At 50.7% G+C, this 24,572-nt stretch overlaps 2 protein-coding genes and 2 non-coding genes across 10 annotated transcripts in view; all 4 read right to left on the bottom strand.

Moving 5' to 3' along the window:
• Positions 1-26: 26 nt before the first annotated feature.
• EIF4G1 (eukaryotic translation initiation factor 4 gamma 1) lies at positions 27-15,435 on the bottom strand. 7 transcript variants are annotated; one of them, XM_028487071.2, is made up of 31 exons: positions 15,268-15,435; positions 14,952-15,045; positions 14,574-14,660; positions 13,274-13,450; positions 12,944-13,043; positions 11,749-11,861; positions 10,856-10,948; positions 10,591-10,657; positions 9,483-10,304; positions 9,141-9,229; positions 8,862-9,048; positions 8,636-8,769; positions 8,352-8,507; positions 8,015-8,203; positions 7,630-7,827; positions 7,274-7,420; positions 6,825-7,061; positions 6,512-6,616; positions 6,237-6,396; positions 5,930-6,030; positions 5,197-5,299; positions 4,856-4,958; positions 4,397-4,629; positions 4,135-4,253; positions 3,837-4,009; positions 3,406-3,531; positions 3,167-3,248; positions 1,507-1,605; positions 1,260-1,394; positions 1,053-1,134; positions 27-915 (listed from the first exon to the last, which is right to left on the bottom strand). In XM_028487071.2, the coding sequence occupies exons 2-31, from the start codon at positions 15,009-15,011 to the stop codon at positions 725-727; spliced, it is 4,668 nt and encodes a 1,555-aa protein (XP_028342872.1). In that variant the 5' UTR covers positions 15,012-15,045; positions 15,268-15,435; the 3' UTR covers positions 27-724. The 7 variants fall into 7 exon arrangements, with proteins under 7 accessions (XP_028342872.1, XP_028342875.1, XP_028342880.1 ...); XM_028487074.2 differs by having other exon boundaries at positions 8,015-8,200; XM_028487079.2 differs by having other exon boundaries at positions 9,576-10,304.
• Positions 6,110-6,185, bottom strand: LOC112065074 (small nucleolar RNA SNORD66). The gene has a single exon (XR_002891828.1). It is a non-coding gene; the product is annotated as a small nucleolar RNA SNORD66 (small nucleolar RNA).
• On the bottom strand, positions 9,354-9,430 carry LOC112065075 (small nucleolar RNA SNORD66). Its single transcript, XR_002891829.1, has one exon. It is a non-coding gene; the product is annotated as a small nucleolar RNA SNORD66 (small nucleolar RNA).
• A 5,129-nt stretch (positions 15,436-20,564) lies between the features above and the next one.
• LOC114485514 (26S proteasome non-ATPase regulatory subunit 2-like) overlaps positions 20,565-24,572 on the bottom strand; it is a gene marked incomplete at its 5' end in the record, with an annotated part of 4,357 nt that continues 349 nt past the window's right edge. The window contains 9 exons of the mRNA XM_028487070.1: positions 20,565-20,906; positions 21,055-21,173; positions 21,597-21,723; positions 21,953-22,047; positions 22,141-22,309; positions 22,875-22,958; positions 23,201-23,346; positions 23,510-23,611; positions 23,737-23,899. Coding sequence (XP_028342871.1) covers positions 20,724-20,906; positions 21,055-21,173; positions 21,597-21,723; positions 21,953-22,047; positions 22,141-22,309; positions 22,875-22,958; positions 23,201-23,346; positions 23,510-23,611; positions 23,737-23,899 — 1,188 coding nt within the window. The remainder of the gene's footprint in view (positions 20,907-21,054; positions 21,174-21,596; positions 21,724-21,952; positions 22,048-22,140; positions 22,310-22,874; positions 22,959-23,200; positions 23,347-23,509; positions 23,612-23,736; positions 23,900-24,572) is intronic.

Below are 24,572 nucleotides of genomic sequence, written 5' to 3'. Positions count from 1 at the left end.
CCCTGCATGACCTGGCCACATCCATCTCTCCACCCAACTTGCCTCACATACAACTGGTTGCTGTGCTCTCCCACACTGGTATTCCTTCAACTGTTTTTACCTTGTGTCATGTTTTCTACCTCAAGGGCTTCCCTTAACACAGTCCCTTCTTGTCAAGTCTCCCCCTCCCATTTGTCATTTGGCTCCCATGTGTCAATTCCCACTCATTCTCTGACTAGGTAAATTCTCCCAGAGAGTACCCTTGCAGGACCCATTTTCCAACATTCATCTTGACTCCAGGCCAACATGGGAACTATGCTTGACTTAATCACTGCTAATATCCCAATGTCCTGGCACATACTTGTTTGCTAAATGCATTAACCTGAGGCATGTTAACCTAAGCCTCAGTCTCCCAATATGGAAAAGGGGGGAACACAATCTACCCTAAACAATAGTTGTGAGGATTAACTGAGACAAAGAAAAGCAGCTCAGCCCTGTACCAGGCAGAGGGAGCACAGGATACTTGGAAAACGTTACCATTTATCACCTCTGCACTCCTGGCATCTAACAGTTGGCTAGGCACAAAACAGGTAGTCAATTAACCTTCAAGGCCGAGTCTTGCACTTGTAGGTAAGGAAACAAACAAATGTTTGTTGCAGGGGAAAGGACTCAACCATCAGGATATTTTGCTCTCCAGTGACCACCCACTTCTCCTGGATTGAGACCCTTTCCACAACTGCCCCTACTACCTGGCAGTCCCTCCAGCCCACCCCATCCCTGTGGCCTGGCTCTTACTGGGGGGCTGTTCTAAGGTCACTACAAGGGCCTGGAGGGCATAGAGCGCCTGCAGCTCCGTCTGCTCGTCACACAGGTACTTCTGTAGCAGTTTCGCTCGCGCTTTCAGCACCGCAACATCCACTCGGAGAGGAGTCTCAACTACAGGGAGGAAAACAGGGATAAGTGGAATAATGCACCCTCAGCCTAGTTCAGAACTGGAGACAAAGACCAAAACATCCCTCCCTCCATATCTGTTGGGCCCACCCTTGCCCTACCAACTCCCTGGCTCCTCTTACAGATAATTGCAGAATAGCAGACCGTTGTCATGAGAGCTCGAACTAATGTGTTGGATGCTACCTGCTCCTCATTCACGTTGGCCTGTGCAAAAGAAAGACAAATGGCCCATAAGTTCTGAATTATGCCTGGAAGGCTCCACTCTTGCTGCCCTCACTTGCACTACCTTCTCCTTTACCTCTCTCCCCCAATATCCAGGAGAAATATACCTCTATCCAGTCAAACACCCGCTGGTTACTGCTGCCCTCCTTCAGCAGCTTCTCCAGCTGCTTGCTCAGCTCCTCAGAGGACAGCAACCTCTGGCCAGGGGCTTCTGACTCCTCTCCCAAGGTATACTCCACCTTCTGCAAGCAAAAAAGCCCACAGTTGGGAGGTAAGCATGTCATGTGAGATGAGGGAAGAGGAAAGGACTGGCTGACCCCAACTGCTAGAGTTAACTTAAGTCCAGCTGCAAACCTGCGCAGTGACAAAGGCACCGACATCCTGGCCTTCAGGTAAAAATTCCTTCCAGCTGAGTCCAGCCTCTCGCCACAGCGTCCCCACCTTCTTGGGACCCTGGAAAACATAAGACCAACTTAGCGACTCTCTTTCTCTCCAAGAAGCTAACAGCTCCACAAATGTCATCCAACCAATGCCTACTGAAAGCCCACCAGGTGCCTGCTAACAGCTCAGGATGCTACAGAGGTACTGAATGGGAACAGTGCTTCCACGCCTACGGTCTAGTAACGGGCACAAACATCAGTCAAATAACCACCCCAAGTCACAAGAACTCACCCACCACCATGCTATGAGAGCTGGGGGATGGCCTGAGACCCCTAGGGAAATGTCAATTAGCTGTCACAGGATTCTCAAAGAATTACTGGACCACAAAAGGTAAACAACCAAATCCAAATATCTCATCCTAGCCTTCCACACTCATCTACATTTTTTCTAAAATACCTTATTTTTTCCTTATTGCAAATAACAAATGCTTATAGGAGAGAAAAACTTCTAACAAGTATGCTTATTTGGTTCCCAAGTCCAGAAAATTTTAGAAGCAGATGTTAAGTCCCCACCCCCAACCCAACACAAATCAGAAATCTTCACGTAAACGGCAGTTTGAGTTCATTTTCTGTAAAGGGCAAGAGATTCTGAATCCATCACTGTTTTACAATAACAGATATTCAGGATGACGCCATCAACCCTTGACAAAATTACTGTACTTCATGGATTTTAAAAACGCCCATTTTAACACCACTAAAACTGAGTTGTCTCACAGTTGGCATATTACCACATTTAAAAAATATGACCATGTCTTTTCTTTCTCAGCAGTGCATAGATAAGATGTTGTAGAATCTATAGCATCTTAGAGTCAATGAAATACATAAACAGCTCCATATGCTTTTTCTTTTAAATCATTATTTTAAATTTCTCAGAAACTATCCTGGTACATATTTCTACCTAAGACAAGTAATATAATGCTAAAAGAACAATTCCTCTCGATTCAAAGACTTACTCCTCTAAGTTCCAGATAGCTGAACTCTTTTAAAAAACTGCACTTCCCAACATCTCACCACTACTAAGTAACACACCCAACTTGCCTTTCCCATCATTTCACCTTTCTCGCTAATCAAAATTTTAACAAAGCGGTTTCTGTCGTGAACGTTACCAAATAGACACCCCTTTGCAACTTCTTAAGGCACTCTTAAGGCAACTTCTTAAGGCACTCCATTTCAGCTATTTTATTCCACACTTTACTTCACACTGTTGTTGTCATTAAGCTGTCGTTTCTTTTTTCTTTTCCAACTTGTTTCCTAACTGTGTTTTTATTCACCGCTGTGTTCCCAGTGCCTAGTATACGGTAAATGTTCTAAAAGATGCTAGATGAATGAATGAGTGAATCAATCAAGGGCCTAGGGCCTTAGATTCTCATTCTCCTCCAGCCTTGGCCAGAACCTACAACAGGCACTGGTCTGAGGGATAGTACCAGCCTTGACATTTCCTCTCTCAGGTAGCCACACAGCACTACCATCCCACCAAAGGACCATGAGGCTTCAGGGTCACTGCCAGCACCCAAAACCACATGGTGGGAAGAGAAGTTTTCAACACACTACCTCTGAAAGGCTCTCTCACTCACCATGCTTTTGCATAGGAGCCCCAGGATCTCCAGCAACAGGGAAGCAGCTTTGCCCAGGGGTCTCAGAGGTTTTGTAATCTCCCTACAAGAGAAAAATCCAGTGTTGATAGCCTTCCATGCCCCCTCAACACACTATCCCATCCCTCCCTAAATCCGGGGGTCTAAGTTGCCACACCTCCCCTCCCTCTCCCCTCTTCTTCTGCTTTTACTTCCCCTGAATTCCACCAAAGGGGACTAACCTGAACAGCTCCCCCATGGGCACCCCACCTTCATGCAGAATGGGCGTTACCAGTTCTGCTAGGTAGAGCCACACATGAGGGATGTCAATTTCCATGTCTTCAGCCAATTCCAGGATTTCATATAGCCTACAAAGAGAATTCAAAGTCATCTAGGAGAGACAAGCTGCACTCCTACCCTCCTGCTGGGGCAACAAAGGCATGGCTAAAGGATCAACCGTGGAGCACTTCAGGAACATTTCCTAAACATGGGGCAATTATCTCAAATTAAGGCCATCTTCTTCTCCTTAGACGGCTCACCCCCAACCCTGCCAAAAGTTATGTTGACCAGGATGGCTGAGGAGCCTACATTCTTATCTAAGGTTCCACGGGTCCTACAAAGGAGGGAAATTTGTGGGTATGTAAAAGTGGGAGGCCCACCAAGTCAGTCATACCCTTGGTAGTACTGAGCAGTGGAGAGGTGCCCGGCACAGAGCAACTGGTGCAGCAGTCGCCCCATGTGCTCACGGGCAATGGCGCTGCGCTCCAGCGTGGACTCGATGCCATGCCGCACAAAGATGAAGAGCAGCGAGGGCGAGGCCAGCTCCTGCACGCACTGAACCGCCTCCTGCAGGGGCGCAGCGCATAGAAGAGAGACCAGTCACTGTCTGGCCCAGACCCTACACCCATGCCTGTCGGCACAGGCCCCTTCCCGCCCACCCTGCCGTCACTCAGACCACTCCCACCGCTTACCTTCATGTCATTGAGATGGAGGTATTCCTCAATGATGGCCCTGGATTTCTTCTCCAGCTCCTCTTCAGAGAGTGCAGCCTTCGGGGGACTCACAGGGGGCAGGGCGGCTTCTCGCTTCACTGAGCGAAGAAAAACAGATCAGAGATTCTTCAGTTCCAGTCTTCCTAGCTAACAGGGTCTGGAGCCCTGAAGACACTGTCTGGGTACTAGCTAGTCCCAAACCAGCCCACACCCTTCCCTTCCCCACCCCGCAGCCCCTTACCAGCATCCCGCCCGCGGTCCCGATCCTCCGTGAGGCTAGCTGCCTTGCGCAGTCCCTCAGGCTGAGAGGGCCGCTCTCTACTCCGCTCTTCCACTTCCTTGCTGAAGCTCCGCTTGGTGGCGGGTGTCCGTGCGCGATCAAGCCGGTCACCACGGTCACCTCCCCGTTCACTCCGCTCTAGGCGGTCTCCCCGGTCCCCAGCTTTCTCACCTCGTTCCCGGCTCAAGCTACTCCTGGAGGAAAGACAGGCACATCGACTCTCACCTGTACTGCCCACACGCACTCCTGTTTAACTATCCAACATGCTGAGCAACTGTCAGGCCTTGTTCTTCTCATCAGGTATATGCCCCAATCTCAGCCAGGAGCTCTGAGCATTACAGGTGTAAGGATTCCTATGGCAGCAGTCAAAACCCAATCAGTACTCCCAGTGTGAAAACAAGGACACCGAGAAAACCTCACCTCTGTACCACACGTCTGTTATCTGTGCTTTCTGTAGGTACTGCTTGTTGAAGGGCTGAGAAGCGATTCAAGGTACTAGTAGCTGGACGAGCAGCTTCTGATGCTGGGGAGGGAGAAAACCCAGATTAAAACCTATTTCCGTACATCCTATCTCCTACTCGCCAATTTAGGATGTTTGGTCCTAGTCCTGACACTAGAGTAATTCAGTCCCTAGTGCCAAGTACACACTGCCTGTATTACCTAATTAACCACTCTGTAATGAAAGCCCCCAGTACAGAGAAGACGCTGCCCTCAGGAGAGCTGATTCCTAACCACCCAGCTCTTTACAGTGGCCTCCATACCTGCATCGGAGGGCTTGGCTCCTGAACCTCCACTGCTACCCTTGCCCCAGCTCAATCGCCCTCCGGGTGCAAACAGCTGGTTGTTAGAATCAATGGAGCCAGGCTGAGGAAGGAAAGGGAGTGAGAGTCACGGGTCTGATCCAGCCAAAGCCCCCGCCAGCCCTCACCACACACAGCCTTAAGGGGCCCAGACCAGGGGCCAGGCAAACTTTCCCTGTAAAGGGCCAGACAGTAAATATTCACTACAGACCAGGCAGTCTGAACTATTCAACTCTGCCGCTGTAGCACAAGAGCAGTCACAGACAACAATTAAAAGGGATGAGTGTGGTTATGTTCCAATAAAACTATGCACACTGAAATTTAAACTTCATATAATTCCTTATCACAAAGTATCACTCACTTTTTGATTCTTTTCAACCATTAAACAATGTAGAAAACTCCCATTCTTAGCTTGTGGACTGTATAGAAGGAGGGAATGGCTGGATTTGGTGTGCATGTCAGGGTGCTGACCACTGGTCCAGACCAATGTGAATACATCCCCTAGAGTTGGCAGTCCCGTCTCTAGCAATCTAACCAGCTAGTCTAAGGGGGAAAATTGAGCTGTCACCTTCCCAACCTCAGATTTAATCCCCTCAGTGAGAGGATTAATATCCAAACCTGTGCTTAAGGCCCATCTGACCCCTCTTTATCCTCCCATCACTGACATCAGCCCTTCCAACACACACACCCCTACCTTCGTGATCTTAGTGAGTCGTGAGGTGTCAATAGGGCGGCTGCCCTTGCTGATGGGCACTGTGTTCCAGCCACCATCATCCACAAGTGGAAGGCCACGGCCTGGGACAAAAAGGAAAGCATACTGGAATGATGGGTAAGTCCCAAGAACCCTGTTCCCGAGGGCTGCCCCCAGCCTCCCTTCCTCAGATCCTCAGTTCCATCATGGGGTCTCAGCGGCCCAGACACGTGGCACTAACAAGAAGTCATCAGTGGAAAGCACAACCCCCCCTCACATTGTCCCTCCTCAGTCCCAGCCTCAAACTCACTGATGGGTGGGCCTGGAGGGCCACCCCGACGCTTGTCGCCGCCCTTGGCCATTAACTGCTGCACTTTTATGTGCTCCCGATGCTCCTCCATCTCAGCTTCCTTGTGGATTTGGTCAATCGTCTTGGGACCCTGGTCCCCTCGACGCGGCACCCAATTGCTCTGTGGGGACAGGCCAGTCACAAGGTAATCACATCAGACAGGGCCAGACAAAAGTGTCAGGAACTGGGACTGTGGGGTCAGAGGCAGCAAACAGCGGGAAAGAGGGGACACACACCCGTCGCAGATCCAGCACGTCTTGCAGCATAAAGCGGATTCGGGATGAAGTCTTCTTTTCCTTAATGATTTTTTCCATCTGGTTGAAATATTGATCCATCCGGGGCTAACAAGAAGCAAAGGGATCAACTTCAGGAACTTCTAAAACTTCACTTCCAACTACAGGCCATGACCGTCCTCAGGCCTTCAGCTCCGCCACTGTAGCTCAGTGGCACACGGTGCCACTCAGACACAACAGCTGGGAAGGGTGTGTCAGTGGACCGCAGACCCCACGCGCTTCAGCCTGTCCTCTCCCATACCCCAGGACCCCCTACCTTGGCCTTTTCAAAGTCCAGGTCTTTGCCAATGGTGGTGAGCAGACGACAAAGGCATTCGAGGGACTCTTCATCATGGTTCTTAAGTAGTTTAACCACACAGTCGTGCATGATTGCCTCTGTTAACATCTTCAGCTTGAACAACTCCCCGATAAACTTGATATTCCCTAAAGAGCGCCGCCGGGCTATGTCTCGAGCCTCTTCCAGCTCTTCCTTCAGGCGTCCTCGTTCCTCTGCCTGCCGGTCATGGGACAGGGACCACATCAAAAAGACAGCCAGCCACTCAGCTAAAACTGTTCTCTCTTCCACTATCTAGATTCCTAAACCTAGCAGCAAGCACTCACGTCCTAAGGCAGAGAAACCCCCAAAACACCAATATCCCCACCCCCACTTCTGTAGCTGAGCAGCATCTGGGTGAGCAGTGGAACTGGGAATGGAGTTTCTCTCACCGTAGCAGCTTCATCCATCTCTTTTTGCTTCTTCTCAAAAACCTCATCGTCATCTTTGTCTTTTTCAAACTCCTTCTGACATCGATTTAACAACAGTTTTCGGAAGTTCACAGTCACTGCTGGCTTTTCTGTAGTGGGCACTTTCAGCTGTATGTCAAAGAGAACGCCACATTCAGACCGGTCCAGGGCAGGGAAAACCCTCCAAAAGTCTTCAACTACCTGACCCAGGAAGACCTCTGGCCCTGGCTCTGCCACCAACAGCACAGGATAGAGGAGAACCAAGAAGCTGGACTCAGAGTCTTAGGAAAAGAAGTGGGAAGCTAAACCACAAGGTTTAGAAAACAGTGGAAACTAACCGCCATGAGGCAGCGGCACATGTTGGCATAGGCCACGGAGAAGTTGGGTTCTGAAATGGCCTTCTCGAAGATGAGGTCAATGACCCCTTTGAGGCGTTCCTCGGTGTCGATGGCTAGCTGCGTCACCTGCTTCATCAGCTGCTGGAACATCTGGGGTGTCAGCTTATTCAGGATGGAGCGCACCCTGCGGAACAGGTCCTGGAGAGGAGAGGGGACAGAGAAGACATAGAATCCAGTGAAGTTTTCAGAAGAACAGGGGTTGCTGGGAGGGATGGAGAAAGTAGATACTAGTGATGAGAATGGACAGAGGCAAAGAGGGCAAGGCTGGCTCAGAGGGCAGACCTTGCAAAGAAGGAATGGAGACCAAACCACGACTTGCAGGTACCTGGGTTTTGCTGCCATCAGTGTCCTCCTCCCCTCGGTCCTTATCAGCCACTGTCCGCTTGCTACTGGGTTTCCAAGCCTTCTCTGCTTTGTTCAGCTTTATATCTTCAGTCATTGACACCGTGGCAATGATCTTGCGTGGTTCCTTTCGGGGGCCCTGCTGAGATCGCCGGGGTCCCAAACCAGCCTGCTAAGCAAGGAGCGGGGACAAGAGAAGCCACGGAACTAGTCAGCACGACCTACTACCACTACCGCACATCTCCAGGGCAGACTTCTCCCCACCCCCAGTGAGAAACAGGAAGCCAACACCCCCAACTCCCCTTGCCAGTCCCACTCACCGGCCCTCGGGGCAGCTCCCCACCTGGCCCACCCCTCGGGGGCCCGCGGCTAAGGGCTGGTCGGCCAAGGTTGGCAAAGGACGGAGTGAAGTCTGGGCCACAATTTATGCCTTGAAGTCTAGCGGGATCCAGTGGCCGCAATGGTGTTTTATTGGCCTGCGAAAAGGACAGGGAAGGTATGAGAAACAGGATAGGGCTAGCTACTGACCACTCTTTCAAGACCTCTGGCTCCTCCCCAGCCAGCCAACCTGCCCAAACTTACCCTCTCCCTTAAGCCCACCAACCTTATCCAACACCACATCACTGATATGGGGCAATCCCTCTGGCTTCTGCATACTGGCAAAGATGAACTGAAAGCCAAGCAGGAACTCACGGTCATAACGCTTTTTCTCCTCAAGGTTTAGAGGCTTCCACTGATCTGCAAGGAAAACAGGATGAACCAATCACACTGCTTTCTCCTGGGGCCCTGATAAGCATACTCAACCCTTCTCAACCCTTCCTTCTGCATACCTGACTTATATTCATACTTCTGTTCCCCCGGCTGGATGTTCTCAGCATTTTGAATCTTGTCTTCCTTTGAATCCCAGGTCTCGTCTGCTTCCTCCGGTCGCGGGGGCACACTGCTGCCCTCAGGCTCTGGGCTGGGATTGTTGCCTACAGGAGGCTGATTTTCTACCTCTGGTACTCCTGGGTTCACCTGTAACCATTGGACATTCCGTTTTGGTTGCAGTGTGACCACTGTTCCATACCCAAACTTTGCCCTTCTTCCTCCGCTTTCTGCTCCCTTACCTCCTTGAAGGCATCTAGAAGGTCTCCTACAGTCTCCTTCTTATTGAGCTCCTTAATTTTCCGTCTCCTCTTTGGCACAGATACTGCCACTATTTGGGAGGGGGGGAGGAGTGAGACTAACTTAAGGCGTACCCCCAACCCCTCGGAAAAATAAAAAGCAGCCACTGTACAATAATCCCTTTTTTCATCACACCCTCTCTTGACTTAGAATTCCTTAATCTAATCCTTAAGAGGTCCATTACAGGGCTTCTATGACCCAGACACACTGGCACAAGAGGTCATCAGTGAAGAAAAAGAACCACACCCAGCGTGCCCCACCTCTACCATCCAGCCACACCTTACCTTGGGTGGCTGATGCCACCTCCAAATTCTGGGACAGGTGGGCTGGGACAGGGGTGCTCTCTAGGGGGAGCGGTTCCTCTCCTCCCTTCTCACCCTCAGCTTCTCCTTCCTCTTCCTCTTCTTCCTCTTCCTCCATGTCCTCCTCCTGAGCAGGGGAAGCAGCTGGAGGAGTCACAGCTGGAGTCGCAGAAAGGACGGTGGGGGGAGCCACCGATGCTGTAGCCTCCTTGGCCTGCTCCTCTGGTTCACTGACTGGGCTTAAGTCCACAGCTGGTGGCGAGGGGGCTCCGTTGAGCAGTTCCTCAGGTTGGGCAGTTGGAGCAATGGGCATGGGGGATTCAGAGGGACAAGCCGGGGGAGGGAGAGGGGCAAGCTCCGGGCTCGACTCCAACTCTGGTTCCAAATTCTCAGATAGGACCGTGCCATTAGGCTCAGGAAGAATTTCCACCTTGTGAGATGCCAGGGGGGTGGGAACCTGGAGAGGACTGGAAGAGAACTCAGATTCTGGAACTGGTTGGCTAAGTGTCACTTCTACTTCCAGTATGGGTTCAGCGAGGGGAGTGGGTTCTGGAGAGAGGCAATATGGCTCCCCAGTTTCAGGGGGCATGGGGGTTGATTCTTCTACAGACGTCTGTATCATCCCCGTTGTCATAGTGTCCCCAGGAACAGGGAGGACTGTGAGATTAGGCTCAGACCCGGGTTCCAAGATTGGGGGTGGTGATGGGGTTGGAGAAGGTGACGAAGGCTGGGATTCTGAAGGGCTGTGCTCTGGGCCAGGCAGCCCTGGCCGCTCCCCAATGATTGCTCCCTGCGACCGGTCATCTGTACCATAGGAAGAATGAGTAATTAGAGGCAATCCTTCACTGTTATTGCTCTTCCTCCTCCCAGCCAAGCATTCCCAACCTAACAGCCCCCTACACACACACCAGTCTTCTCCCACCTAGGTCTTTTCCATTCTCACTCAAAATCCCATCTACCCTAAAATCCGACTACCTGACACCTAAGTCATTCTTCTCTGGCACCCAGTTCAAGTCACTCCACTTCCTTGGCATTTTAAATGTTCACACTCCTTTTCCCCATAAAGGCTCTGCCCCACCTGCTTACTTACCTGGCCGGACAACAACAGCAACCTGGGGTGTCTCCCCATTAGCCTGAGGCTCCAGACCACCTCCCGTCTGCAGGACACAAAGGGTTACCAAGTTTGCCCTGAAGAGTCCCACAACCCTTCTTTACTAGAGCCATTTCTACTTTAGCCGCCTAGAAATCCAGGAAAGCAGGGAAATAAATCCCTTAGTTGAAGAAAAAGATCCAGGGACCTAGGAGTCCAGGGCAGAACAGCCATCCCAGCCAGGGCATCACTCAAGGAACAGTACCTGGGGAGGGGTAGGTGTGGAGGCAGTGCGGGCCCCAGACATGATCTCCTCCGTGATATCCTTCCCTCCTTGGTTTGGGTCTCGAATTCGGATCTGGGGTAAAAAAAGCTACAGGATGAGTGGAAAGCAGGAGGAACCCACCTCTCCACCCTGCCATACTCCTAGGACTCCAGGCCAACCCCCCACCCCTCACTGCGAAGCAGGCAGGTGGGTGCCAGAAACCCCATGAGTTCTACTGTCAACCCATCGGCTGCTCTTACAGTCTCGTCTTGGCCCTCACCCCTAAGACACCCTTGACCTCACAGAGCAGCCACGTACATCACAATGCCCCTCCCTCCCTCATCCCTGCCCAACCAGAAGTCCCCAAGAAGTGGCTGCATGCCCTGGGGCCCAGGACCCCCATCTAGCACCCATCCGGCTCACTTGTGGCTAGTCTGCTTGATCTCTGGGGGCAGGGACCAGATCCAGTGGGTGGAGCCAGGGTGACTCAGCGGCTTCCCCAGCCCTGGCACCCTATTCTGGGCACCACGCCCAGGGCTTGAGGACTGAGCAGAGGCGGAGGCCTCAAGAGCTTCCAGGACTGGGGGGTGGGGCCACAGAAAGCAAACCATTTCCAAGGCAAGCCACCAGAAACCCAAAACCAAACTTAGATGTTACGGACCTAGGACCCAGGTCTCTAAGGAATTTCCCCACCAGACACTCCAATCTTCCAGTAAGCTTCTTCTACACGGAAATCTTAGCACCTTACAAAGAACCTAAGCACTTCACAGATCCCCATTCTCTGCCTACTCTCAGCTGAAGACCTCCCTCAATTTCCTGCTCCCTGACCCAAAACGTGCCTGACCTTGATTCTCCCTTTCCCAGATACCCTAGAGCCCCCTGCTGCTACTCACCGTCTTCCGCTCCCTCTTGGGAGCAATCTGGGGTGGCTGGTTCATCAAAACCGGCGGGGGAGCCACACCAGTGGGAAACTGCTGCACACCCTGGGCTGGGTAGTAGGCGCCAGCTTGGGGGGGCGGGAGGGACATGGAAAGGAAGAACAGTGGCAGGGTCAGAGCCCAACCACATACAAATGCCTGCTTGAACACCTCCCACCCCCGGAGAACCTCTCATCACCCAGAGCCGGCCCCTCACCCTGCCCCACCCTCCTCCCCAAGGGAATGAGGTATCTATCAAAGCTGGGGGAACCAGTCTGAACTGCGTTTACAAGAATTCCTAACACTGACACACACACCCCTTGTAGGCAGGCACTTCTTCCCCACCACACACCAGCTACCAGGACTATGTCTGCTCCTCTTCTACCCCGTAAGGTAACACGTATGCACCCCACCCCCAGCAAAACACACACATACACTCTGAGAAAGCAGCAACTACTTAACCTGAAACAGAATCAGGTCTTTGGCTGGGAATGATAAAAACAGATTTGCCAACCCTGTTCCATTCAACCTGAGTCCAATTCCAGTCTCCAGCCCTTTGCTAAGGGGCAAGGAAACAAAAAGTAACATTATGAACCAGGCCCAGGATGAGAAAAATTCCTTAAAGCAATGGTCTCCAAAATGGGATACATTCTTTAATATCATCCATAACCTCCACTTGTTTGTTTCTGACAAGCAACATTAAGTGCTATTTGTCTAAATTATGCATACGTGTAACAAACTAAAACATACGTTAAAAGTACATACTCAAAATTTTTCCCGACGGTCAAAAAATTTTGGAAACCACTGCCATAAAGAACAGACTAATCCTTTCCTAGAACATAAATGAAAAACAGCTACAGAAACCTCTCAGATCCATGTTACATGGGCTCCCCCCAAACATGGAACGAGTGTCACAGGGAATATTTACTAACAGGCCTTCAAACTAGTGCTTGAACTGTATTCCTTGACATGGGGAGGACTCCAACTCTCAGCAACAGTATAAGATCCTCTCCGCACCACCCCCCAACACCAGTTACATATTAAGCAGCAATCCCTGCTACCCCTGTCATTTTTAGACCAAGAAACAAGCCTGGGAAGGGTCTTAGCAATTAGTAGGTGAGTTTAGATGCTCCCTGGGACTCACTCTCACCTGACTCCCTCCCCTGCTTACCGTAGGTCCCAAACTCTGTAGGGCTTGCACCCGGATAGAAGCTTGGGGCTCCCGGCTGCACAGGATACTGCTGTGTCGGGACAACATATGTGGAACGCCCCTGGTGGAGGGGAAGGGGGAGAAGGAGGGGAGAGGAGTTGACGGAGCTACGAATACCGTATCAGACTACAAAGAGAATATAAGGCAAGACAAGACAAGCCAACTCTAGGCAATGACCAGAAGAAAGTCCCACCTCTGGAGGAGAGATGGGACTAGGGGGATCAGGGTAAGGAAAGTGGGAGTTGGGGTACAAGGTTGTGTGGCCTCCAGCCCCCAAGCCTCCAGCCTCACCTGTCCAGGGATGTAGTAGGCCCCCTGGGAGGCTGGGTAGGAGATCTGGGAAGGGATCATCATTACTTGGGATCCAGCAGGGTAGACATGGGCAGCTGGGCCAGGGCGGGCGGGGGCTGCACTCTGCACTCGGGAGGCTGCACTGCTCGGGGGCTGGGCCCGGCTAGGGTAGAAGTGCTGTCAGGAGGGAGGAAGGCAGTTGGCACTGGGAAGGGGAGGAAGTGGACAGCAAAATGGCCATTCTGCTATGTCTCTAGTCTGGAGAGAAGTGCCAGGGGCTTTGGAGCATGGGGACCAACACTTCCAAGATTCACCTGACCAACTGATGTTTAAGTGGTCTCTTGTACTCACAATGTGCCCTCCAAACTCAGATACACACTTTGCACTCTGCATATTTACTCCCTCTCTGCCATGCATACTCATGTCACCTCCTCCAGTCTATCCTTCAGCAGAGGCTTCCTAACACCCAGATGCATCATGCCTAAGTAAAGCCTTTTTCAGCAACATACTCCCCAGCATGCACTGCTCCACCCTAAGGTACTGAGGAGCTAACCGCTAACATGCAAGTCTCCCAGTTCCCAGATACGCGCTATGCAAGATTTAGCCCCTAACATGCATTGGTCAACCTTAGAATGAGGACCTGGACAGCAAACAAGTCCCCACCCTGAGGAACCCCAGTCCCTGTCTCTAGTCCCTGACTAGGGTGGAGGGTAACGGTGAGACCAGGAGAGAGTCCAGGATTAGCAAAGGGGTATTACCTGCAGAGACCTGAATCCTCCCTGAGAGCACATGGGGACAGGAAAGAAGAAAATTATCCCCAAGGTGAGGGGAAAAGATGAAGGAAAAAATGAAGGATGCAGGACAAGAATCCTCTCCCACTTAGTGAGGAAGAATTTAGGGAATAGAGAAAGGGAAGAACCAGCTGGAGTGTTTATCTTCCCACAGTCCAAAGAGAAAGAAGGGATGGGGAATGGAGCAATGGCAACCTCCCAGTAAAAGGAAGAAATAGGAAAGCAGGGCCCAAAGAGTTGGCAGCAGGGCCCAACACTGCCCCCAATTCTTAAGGCACGAGGACCCCTAGTAATGCCATCCCCACCGACTACATACTAACCGAGGAGCCAGCCACCGTTAAGTAATCAACAGTGCGAAGTGCAGAGCCCCATGAAAGAACACATAGCAACTGTCAGAAAACTGGGGCAGGTACAGGGCCTCCGTAGTTTCCATCCTAGGCCCAAACTGGCCTAAGCTTTACGTGGCTCCCCCACCCATGCCCCCTACTCCCCTCCCCAAAGCCCCTCACCTGGCGGGGCTGAGAAGGCGTGTTCATTTGTGTCGCTTGAGGCGTACTGAACACCACCGGTGCTGTCTGCCCCGGGGGAAACGCTGGCTGAAGGGGGGAGACCAGATTTCAGCAAGAGGGGAAACCCAGGTGGGGCAGAAACTCAAGCTGGTGAAGGGGGCAGATCTGTGGCAAGAGCCTCAACAGTCCACATATACCCTCCCCATTACAGCCCCTGGGAACAGCCCAGGGGCCGTGTCTCAATTTGGCAGCAGGAAGCTGCACTTTGCCCTGACACAGAAAGGGGTGGGAAAATCCAGAGGCTGGAACCTGTTCCTAACCCGGCTGCCTGGTCTCCCCAACCTGCACCCCAGTCACTGCTAATTCCTCCCTAATTACCTGTGGGAGTCCAGGGGATGGGGCAGGTGGGGGGCCTGTGGGCTGTGGAGCTTTGTTCATTTCATTTGGTGCCACATCAGGGTCCCCCCAGCACCTGTTGGGAAAGAGAGGAGCTCAGACAGGGGAAGGGACCCAAGCTGAAGGCAAATGGAGTGGGGGAAGGGCTGAAGCAAGGGCTGGGGCCCACAGCGAGCCCCGGAGGCGCCAAGCGGGTGAAGGAGCATTAAAGACCCGGCTTATGTCCCCACCAACACCCTGTCAAACCCACACCGCCTCCAACCACCCCCCTGACCTGCTGAAACAGCCCCTCACTCACCCCCTCGGTTAAGAATAAATCCACGGTGCGGCCTACAGGTTCTGGGCATCCGAGGGCCTGGGGTTGGGAGGTGAGGGGTATCAACCTGGCTCCGCGGGGCCCAAGACCAACCAGACCGGAAATTCCAGGTCTCGCTGGCACCAGGCTCCCGGATCACAAACGGAGCTAGCAGCTTCGGCCGTGGTGTCCCCACCCCCCACCCGGGGACACCGGGTACGGGGCCTGGCCCGGGGGCACACGAGGCACGCCTGCCGCGGGTGACCACGGGGGCACCCACGCGGGGCCAGAGACGAGGCCTGCCGCTGCCCAGGAGTGGAGGCCAGGAAGGGCGGCAGTCGGGCCGTAAAAGGCCAGGCGGGCGGCGGCCGAAGAGGAGCCGGTTTGAAGCAAGTGAGGGTCGGCCCGGAGGGCGGGCGGGGCCGGGGGCTCCTCCCTGCCCGCCGCCGCCGCCTCCTTCCCCTGCGCCCTCCCTGCGCAGCGCCGGCCAGTGCCAAAGAACAACGTGTCACTTCCCGGCGGCCGGGCCGCAAAGGGGGGAGGGGGCGGCGGGCCGGGAGCCGCGGTGCCTGCGCCCGCGGGGCCTCCTCGGGTCGGACCGAGGTGGCACTTAGCGGCCGGGGAACCCGGCGCCCTCCCAGCCCGCGGGGACCGCATATTCCGGCCCCGCGCTCCCCCACCCCCACCCAGCAGCCAGGCCGGCCCAGGCCGGGCACACGTGGGCCGGGGATCAGGCCCTGGCGGGCCGGGGCCCGGGCTTGGGCCACGGGGCCAGGGCGCCGGGGCGGCGGCGGAACAGCCCAGGGGCCGTGTCTCAATTTGGCAGCAGGAAGCTGCACTTTGCCCTGACACAGAAAGGGGTGGGAAAATCCAGAGGCTGGAACCTGTTCCTAACCCGGCTGCCTGGTCTCCCCAACCTGCACCCCAGTCACTGCTAATTCCTCCCTAATTACCTGTGGGAGTCCAGGGGATGGGGCAGGTGGGGGGCCTGTGGGCTGTGGAGCTTTGTTCATTTCATTTGGTGCCACATCAGGGTCCCCCCGGCACCCCCTCGGTTAAGAATAAATCCACGGTGCGGCCTACAGGTTCTGGGCATCCGAGGGCCTTCAGTCTGCTTCAGTCCGCCCGGCTGAGCGCCACGCAGCCGCACAGACGTAGTCCACAACCATTTCCGGCTCCCCGCACGGATCCCGCTCGGCGGCCACCGCTTCTCCGCAGGCGCAGCCGGCGCCCCCACGTGACCGGCGCAGAGGGTGGAGCTTCGCCCGGCGCCGCGGAGCACATGGGATTTGCCCCGCCTCGTCATGTGACAGCCACTGCCCGCCCAGTGTCCCCTCCCGAACTTTGGAACTCCCCAGACCGAGTCCCCTCTGCGTCTCTGTTCCGCGGTTCTTTAGTTCATTCATACTTCGAGCAAGCATTTATGGACTGCATACTGTGTGCTAGGCGAAGTGGTGGCTGAGGACTGAGAACACTGAAATTAAAGACTCAGTCCTGCGGAAGTAAATCATGGACAAATACGGAAAGAAATACGAATTAGGCAGCTTTGAAACAATGTAAATTAGATCATTGAAAGACCTATTAAACTGAATGTTACACTAAAAGGATTGAAACATTCTAAGTAGGGAATTAGTAGATTTGTCTCTTATAGAGATCGGCCACTCCCAGGGAGGGACTAAAACCAATCACGGAAAGTTCAAATAGTGATGGAAGAAGTAATCCAAGACCTCTCCCTGCCCGATAGCCAAGATTTTGAACCGCCTGAAGGGACACACTAGAGCCACATCTAGTTACTCAGAGTCAGCCTGGATTTTTATCCAAACTCTGCCACTTAACTCCCCTGGCGATGTACCTACTATCTACCTACTTAATACCTGTTGTAAAATGGGGATATTTGAAACGAGGCAGTCTGGCTCAGTTCTGGGCTTTTACCCACCGTGCTTTCACGCTATTGGATTGTGAGGATTAAAGGTATTAATTTTTGTGAAAGTGCTTAAAACTGTACCTAGGTATCTAGCTCTGTTTTCTCTCTCTCCTCCCCACCCCCTCTCTATATACAAACACATATAATCACAAAAGAAAACATTTTCTTTGCACCAATGATGAACTGGTCACTCAATATATGACCTTTGTGATCTCACTTAATCCTCACAATTTCCTACAAAATGGGTTGTATTATTATTCCCATTGTATCTGAGTAACTGAAACTCCAAAGAAAGGAGAGCAAAATAGACACACAAAGGAGGAGCCATAAGGAGAATGAAAATGCAGATCTAGCGTGTTCTCTGTTACACTCTTCACTTGACTTCTGTGACTTTATCATGTATGGCTGGCTCCCTTCTCTACTCTTCTCTTTCTCTTTCTCCCTAAGCAAACTAATAAATAAAAATCAGTTACTGCCTGCATGCCAATTCGTTCCTAGCTCAGAAATCACTCTCGAATTCCAGTCAGAACAAGGTATTACCTAAAAGACATCTTCACTTAGTCACCCCACAGGCATCTTAAATTGTATATGCCCAGATAAAAATGTTTCATCTCTCCCCACTGGATAGAGTCCTCCTTTTGCCCCCAAACATGTTTTGCTCATGTATTCTTTTTTATGAATAAGTGCCTAACCAGAAAATTTGGGATTCATCCTACTTTCCCTCCCATCCACACGTCTCATCAGACATCAGGTCCTATTGGTGTTTGAATCAAAATCAAGTCCTGTTGATTTTGTCTTTAAAAACACTTCTGCCCTTTCCCCCCTCCCCATTTCTACTGCTATAATTCAGTTCATTTCCCTTGCCTGTCTCCAGGCCTCCATGGTGAGCTTTTTCACCCTGATAGCTAGCTGACCATGTCACTTTCCTGCTCTCATTCACTGGTCCCCAATGAGAGACACTGTCAATTTCTTCGCACAGCAAAGCTCTTCTAAACCTCATCAGCCTGTGTCTCCTACCACAGTTTCCCGTAGTTCTATACACAGCCAAACCAAACTATCCATGGTTTCTGAAAACAAATAGCTTGTCTGCCTCTTGCTTTTCCTACTCCTTTAGTTATATCCTGGCTTCTTTTCCTCTGGATAAACTCATCTTTCTCCAAGAATCAGTTTCCTCAAAAATCTCCCCTCACTTACCCGGGCACTTAGGCCCTATTTCAGTGATCCTAGAATAACTTGTTCATACTCCAGTACAACACAACTATTTTCTTTTTCATTATATAAGCTTTGTGAGGATTTGTTTTTCTATATTTGCATATCCACAAACTAAAATAATGTCCAATGCAGAATAAGTCTCCATTGATATTTATTGCTGTGACATTAAATGTGAAAGGTTCAGAGCCACTGTGAAAATTTCTTACTCTAAAGTACAATCACTGACTTGGATAGAGAATTATCCTTTTATGTTTTTCAGTTTACAATCAGTTTCTAATTTTGTTTCATGTTTTAAAACTTTATTTAGGTATGTTATAAACTGCACATGTTTAAAATGTACAGGGAATTCCCTGACAGTCCAGTGGTTAGGAACTCTGTACTCTCACCGCTGAGGGCCTGGGTTCAATCCCTGGCTGGGGAACTAAGATCCCACAAGCCACACAGCCAAGAAAAGAAAAGAAAAAGTACAAGTTGATGAGTTTTGACACATATATTGAATATAATCACCACTACTACCACAATCAAGATACTGACCAATTCCATCACTCTCAAAAGTTTTCTTCCTTTGGAATCATCTTTCTCTTCACTCCAATCCACAGATAACCACTGATCTGCTTTCTGTCAATAGAATTGTATATAAATGAACTGATAAGAGTGTGTACTCTTTCTTGTTTTTATTTTTGTACTTTTAAAAATCTGGATTCTTTCATGCAAAATAATAAATTTGACATTCATTCATGTTGTTACTTGTGTCACTTTTTTTTTGGCTGCCCTGTGCGGCTTGTGGGATTTTAGTTCCCCCGACCAGGGAATGAACCTGGGCCTTCAGCAGTGAGAGCACAGAGTCCTAACCACTGGACCACCATGGAATTTCCCTTGTCACTTTTTGTTGAGGAATGTTCCACTGGATAGAAATCACTTTCTAATTTCTTAACATCACCACCATTAGAAATCAGGTAAGACAATTACTATATCCCCAATGTAGAGATAACAGAGGCTTATCACACTGATTTGCTTAAGACAGTTCCCATTAAAGGGGCTTTACAGGTCTGTTGACTCCCAAGTCCAGCATTTCCACCTTTTATACAGGTTTTACACAGGCTGCTAAATGAGACTAGAGAGAAGACTATGGAGATACTCCATCCAAAGCTGCTGCTTCTCCAGCCCAGCCAAGAGCTTGGACTACTATGGGGTCCACAAGTCTCCAAAGCTACAGAGACTGATTAACAGTGAAAAGGGCATGGGTCTTGGAGTCAGATGGACTTAGATTCCAATCCTGGCTCTACTACTTACTATGTGATCTTGAACAAGTTACTAAACCTCTCTGAACTTTACATTCCTCACCAAAACACAGGGATAATACCTACCTCTCAAAGTTGTTTTGAGGTATGCAGAGCAATTATTCTTTCAACATTTATTGATGACCTATTAGGTGCTCCTCCACTGCATCCACAGGGGTCTAGGCCCCCACCAGCAGTGTAGCTATACTCATACCAGTCCCACCAGGAAGGAGCACTACAGATCAAGAGTGATTACATTCCAGGAAGGAGGCCATTTCTTTCCCATTGCTCTACTAAGAGGAAGGTCAGGATCAAGCTTTCTTGCACCGTTCCCGCAAGGACAGCCTAGGGGTAGATGTTAACACGATCATATCTCTCAAATAGCAGCCTCTGCAAAAGGACAAGCGGGTCATACGAGGTAACGATGTCCATTTCATTCAGTAGCACAGAAGTCAAGTTAGGAAGAGTGGAACTAACTCTGCTGCCTCTTAAGAGAAGGGATCCTTAGTCCAAAGCCAGGGAATGATGGGCTTGAGGTGGGTGTGCGTTGGCAGGTGGGAATAGGGGGGATGTTTGGGATCTACAAACCCCTTAGAAAGTTATTTGTAAAAGTTTAAATAAAAATTTGTGTACATACATCTCTTAGAAAGAAGATCCATTACATGTATCAGCTTCTCAACGGTTCATGCCTCTAAAGATGAACCACTGTTCTAAGATGATTAGGAAGGAGGGGAGAAGGAAAAGGGGTTTAGTTTTTTCCATTCTTGGCAGCCTCCCTGCTAGCCCAGGCTCAGAGTTGCTACAAACAATACCCTCTCACATCCACTCCCCACCCCAGTCTGGCCTCCAGCCACAATACCCCAGAAAACAGACACAGAGGGACCTCGGGGATAAAGGTCTTTATTCAACAAAGTTGTCTCACTCAGTAACAAAAGAACAGGAGGTAACAATTCCCCCAAAGGTTTGGAGCAGTGTCCACCGCTGACGGAAGGAAGCATGACCCGCTGACATATCAGCTGCAGCTCAGAGCCTCTGGTGACCACTTACAGATCATAGTTCGGGTTCTTCCGAAGGATAACAAAACCTTCTAGAATAGGGGTGACGGGAAGGAACTCCTCAGTGGCCAATTCTGCCCGCTCCCCGTGAGCCAACAATACTGGGGTTGTGTGTGTCTGGAACCCTGTGATGGTCTTGGGCTTGCCAGCCTGGCCCACCACATCCACTGCCTGTGGGATGAGAAGACTGAGATGAAGGGACTCTGGATAGGAGTACAGCAGCAACCCAGTGCCCGTTCAAGTTTCAGAGAAATGGTACCTCTGCATTCTACAAGCTCTAGAATACAGCCTGAGCCCTCCCCTCTGCTCAGCCCCTCACCTGGCCCACACGGACAGACACTGGCAATGGCCGCAGCTCCTCATCGAATGTGACCAGCATTCGGGGCTGCATGGCAGCCACCAGCCCATATAATACATAGTGCGACTTGCCTAAGATGACTGAGGGAAGAGCACAAGACAAATATAGTTAGAGGCGTGCCTGAACCTTGGGACCCCACTCCAGCCCTGACTCTTTAACCCCTCAGTTATATAACTGAACCCACAATCCTCCCCTCATACACCCTACTACAAGCTGGAGATGCCACCCCCATACTCTGCCTACAGGTTGCAGACTTGATCATCACTTTCCCCCAGTCACTCAGAGGCAAAAACTGGGCTCAGTTCTTCATCTTCAAAAGAAAATCTTTTTGGGTCAGATCAAAAGTGTGGGAGATGAAAGCCTCAATGAGGCCCAAAGAACCTCAGGAACCCAGAGCAGCAGAGTTAACTCAGAGTCTTGCTCCTAAATTACCAAGAAGGCCCTGGTAGGGGTGCCGAGAGGGCACCATGTGCCACCATGTAAGATTCCTGACAGGGACTCACTGTTGCGGACATCCAGGAAAGAGACAAGCACGGTGAGCAGCCCAGCCACGGCCACTTGACTCATAAGCTGCCGGTCACTGTGGTAGGGGCAGAGGGTGAGTGTGCCCTTCCCTAAATGGGTCAGGCCCTGGGGAAAAGAAAACAAAACAAAATGGAGAGAAGTGGAAGTGGGGAGTCAAAAGTCACATCTAAGGAGAAATCACCTAACCCGGCCACACAGAAACCTCACAGCTCGTTCACACCCTCCTTTCCAGGTCGGACTCAAGGTCCCCTTCACGAAGCGTCACATCTCCCTTCCATCACACAGACACTTCCTTTGGCACACTCACTCTAAGGAGAAGAGTTCTATTCTCTACCTGTGCCAAGCGCACCATGAAGAGGTTGTTGGGGTCCTTGGCATGATACTGGGCTAACTGGCGCAGCATCGCAGCCAGACGGGCATTATTGGTACCTGGAAATGTTAAGCATTACAAAGTCTTGAAAAAAAGGGCCTCAACAACCCTTCCCCAAAGATGCTTATGATCTCTTTCTGACCAATACTCACCACTGCCCACCATGCCCATGGCAAAGATGGAGTTATAGGAAACTTCTGGGTCAGCATCATGAGAGAATTTACTTAGAGTATCCAAGATGTTGAGTCGTGGATTTGAAACGGAGATTAAGGCCAGTGCTAAAGGCACAGCCCTTCGGAGTGTAGGCTCCCCATATCTCAGCTGGTGATAAAAGAAAATAACAAGGGTATCACAGAAAGCAGAAAGAATAAGCTCGGTTACAGGAACAGATGAGTAGATGGGGTCTTAATTTTTGTAGAAAGGGTACAGCAAAAAGACCATTTCTCCACCAAGAAAACCCATCAGGGAAATCTCCTGGGGAAATCCCAGGCATCAAAACTAATATACTGGGGGCCATGGCGCAGTGGTTGAGGATCTGCCTGCCAATGCAGGGGACATCGGTTCGAGCCCTGGTCTGGGAAGATCCCACATGCCGCGGAGCAACTAGGCCCATGAGCCACAACTACTGAGCCTGCGTGTCTGGGAGCCTGCGTGTCTGGAGCCTGTGCTCCGCAACAAGAGAGGCCACGATAGTGAGAGGCCTGCGCACCGTGATGAAGAGTGGCCCCCGCTCGCCGCAACTAGAGAAAGCCCTCGCACAGAAACGGAGACCCAACACAGCCATAAATAATAAAATAAATAAATAAATAAATAAAATGTATTGAATGTTAAAATAATAATAAAAAAAAAAACTAATATACTTCAGTCTTCTCCATGGGATACTCACCAGGTGGCCAAAGGTTCGTAGAGCCATCTCTGCACCAATCTCCTCCCCCATAGCAATAAGGGCAATCCCCAGAACAGCTACTCCCTGCAATTGAAGAGGCAGCAGAGCCCAATAAGCTCAGGGAACAAAAAACTCACCCCTGACTCAAGTCCCATGTAAGAAGAAAAAGCCATCCTGTGGGGCACACCCTGACCCCTCAGATGTATGGAACCCAGTCTCATGCTATTTCAATACACAGTGATACCCAGAGAGGCACTAAAACAAACAAACCCACAGTTATCTTTTCTCAGAGCTTCCCTTGGAGTATGCCCAGCTGCCCACAGAACCTGATGTGCTCCCATGTCGGCAGGGGCTTCCTTCTTGTCCTTGTCCTTCTTTTCCTTTTTGTCTTTGTCTTCCTCCTTTTCCTTGGAGTCAAAGTGTTCACTGCAAATGTGGAGCAGCTGCTGCACCTTCAGTACATTCCCAGAGCCTGGGGCAGGGTGGTAAGGGAGAGAAAGGGTAGAAATGAGAAGACACCAAGGAAAAGCTTGCTCTAGGAACAGAAGCTGAAGAATCTAAGGCAATTCAGAATGACTTAAGAAAGGAGGTCCAAGAGAGAGGTGAAGAGTCACTGAGGAAGAACAAAGACAGACCTGCATAGGCACACACATCCACCAGTGTGTTGGCAAAACTGCGGAATGGCTCTGACACAACCTCCAGCGCGGCTAGGATGGCCTCAATGGCCTCTCCCTTCCCTAAAGGAGAGATTCGAGGGGTCAGAGGACATGTACTCCCTTCCAGCACAGCCTGACTCATAAACTCTCCCTGTTGTATCCAGTTACTACCAGCCTTTTGCCCAAATAGAGAGATAGCTCCTCACCCAGGTGGTTGAGGCCCAGTCCAAGAGGAAGCCAACGGGCATAAGTGTCCTTGAGCTCAGTCTCTGACTTCTCCATGATGGTCTGAAGGATAGTGGAAGTGACATCGCCATTGCAGGATCCCACTGCTATCATTCCACAGGCTAGAGCTGTCACACCTGCCACCTAGCAATAGGAAAATCGACATCAAGTTATTAAAATAAGGTATTAAAATAGTTGTTTACCTATCTTGATTCAAGATAGCCAATTCCTACAGTCCACTGAAACCACATGAGGTAATAACCCCTTTCTGATGGTAGGTCAAAATAACAGTAGCATCAACCATTCACTGAATACTTACTACAGGTCAGCCACTATGCCAACTCGTTTGCATACTGTTAACATTTAATCCTCACAACCCCATGAAACAGGTCCTACTGTTATTCCTCTTTTATTGATGAGAAAAATGATGCCTAAGGAAACTGAGTTACACGTCCAAGATCACATTGTTTGTAAGCAGAGGTGGCAGGATGTGAACTGACGTCTATCTGACTAAAACCTATGCTTTTAGCCACCATACTATGTTTATCCATCACTAAAATGATTCTGCACAAGTAAGAAAATTTAAAGTTGGCTCATGACTAAAACAGTGTACCCACCCCAAGCTGGGTTAAGTTACTCCTCACTCTAGTCTGGACTTCCTCATGGATCCCAAGGGGACTCAATACTAAAATGTTAACTCTTTAGCCTCAATATATCCTGAGGCTTAGAAGCCCAATTCCAAGCAGTTTCACTAAAATGATACATCTCACTCTCACTCTCTCTCTCTCTCTCTCTCTCTCTCTCTCTCTCTCTCTCT

This window comes from Physeter macrocephalus, unplaced genomic scaffold (genome assembly GCF_002837175.3).
Source record: "Physeter macrocephalus isolate SW-GA unplaced genomic scaffold, ASM283717v5 random_1738, whole genome shotgun sequence".
Classification (NCBI taxonomy): Eukaryota; Metazoa; Chordata; class Mammalia; order Artiodactyla; family Physeteridae; genus Physeter; species Physeter macrocephalus.
This window is presented reverse-complemented; position numbering and strand designations above follow the sequence as displayed.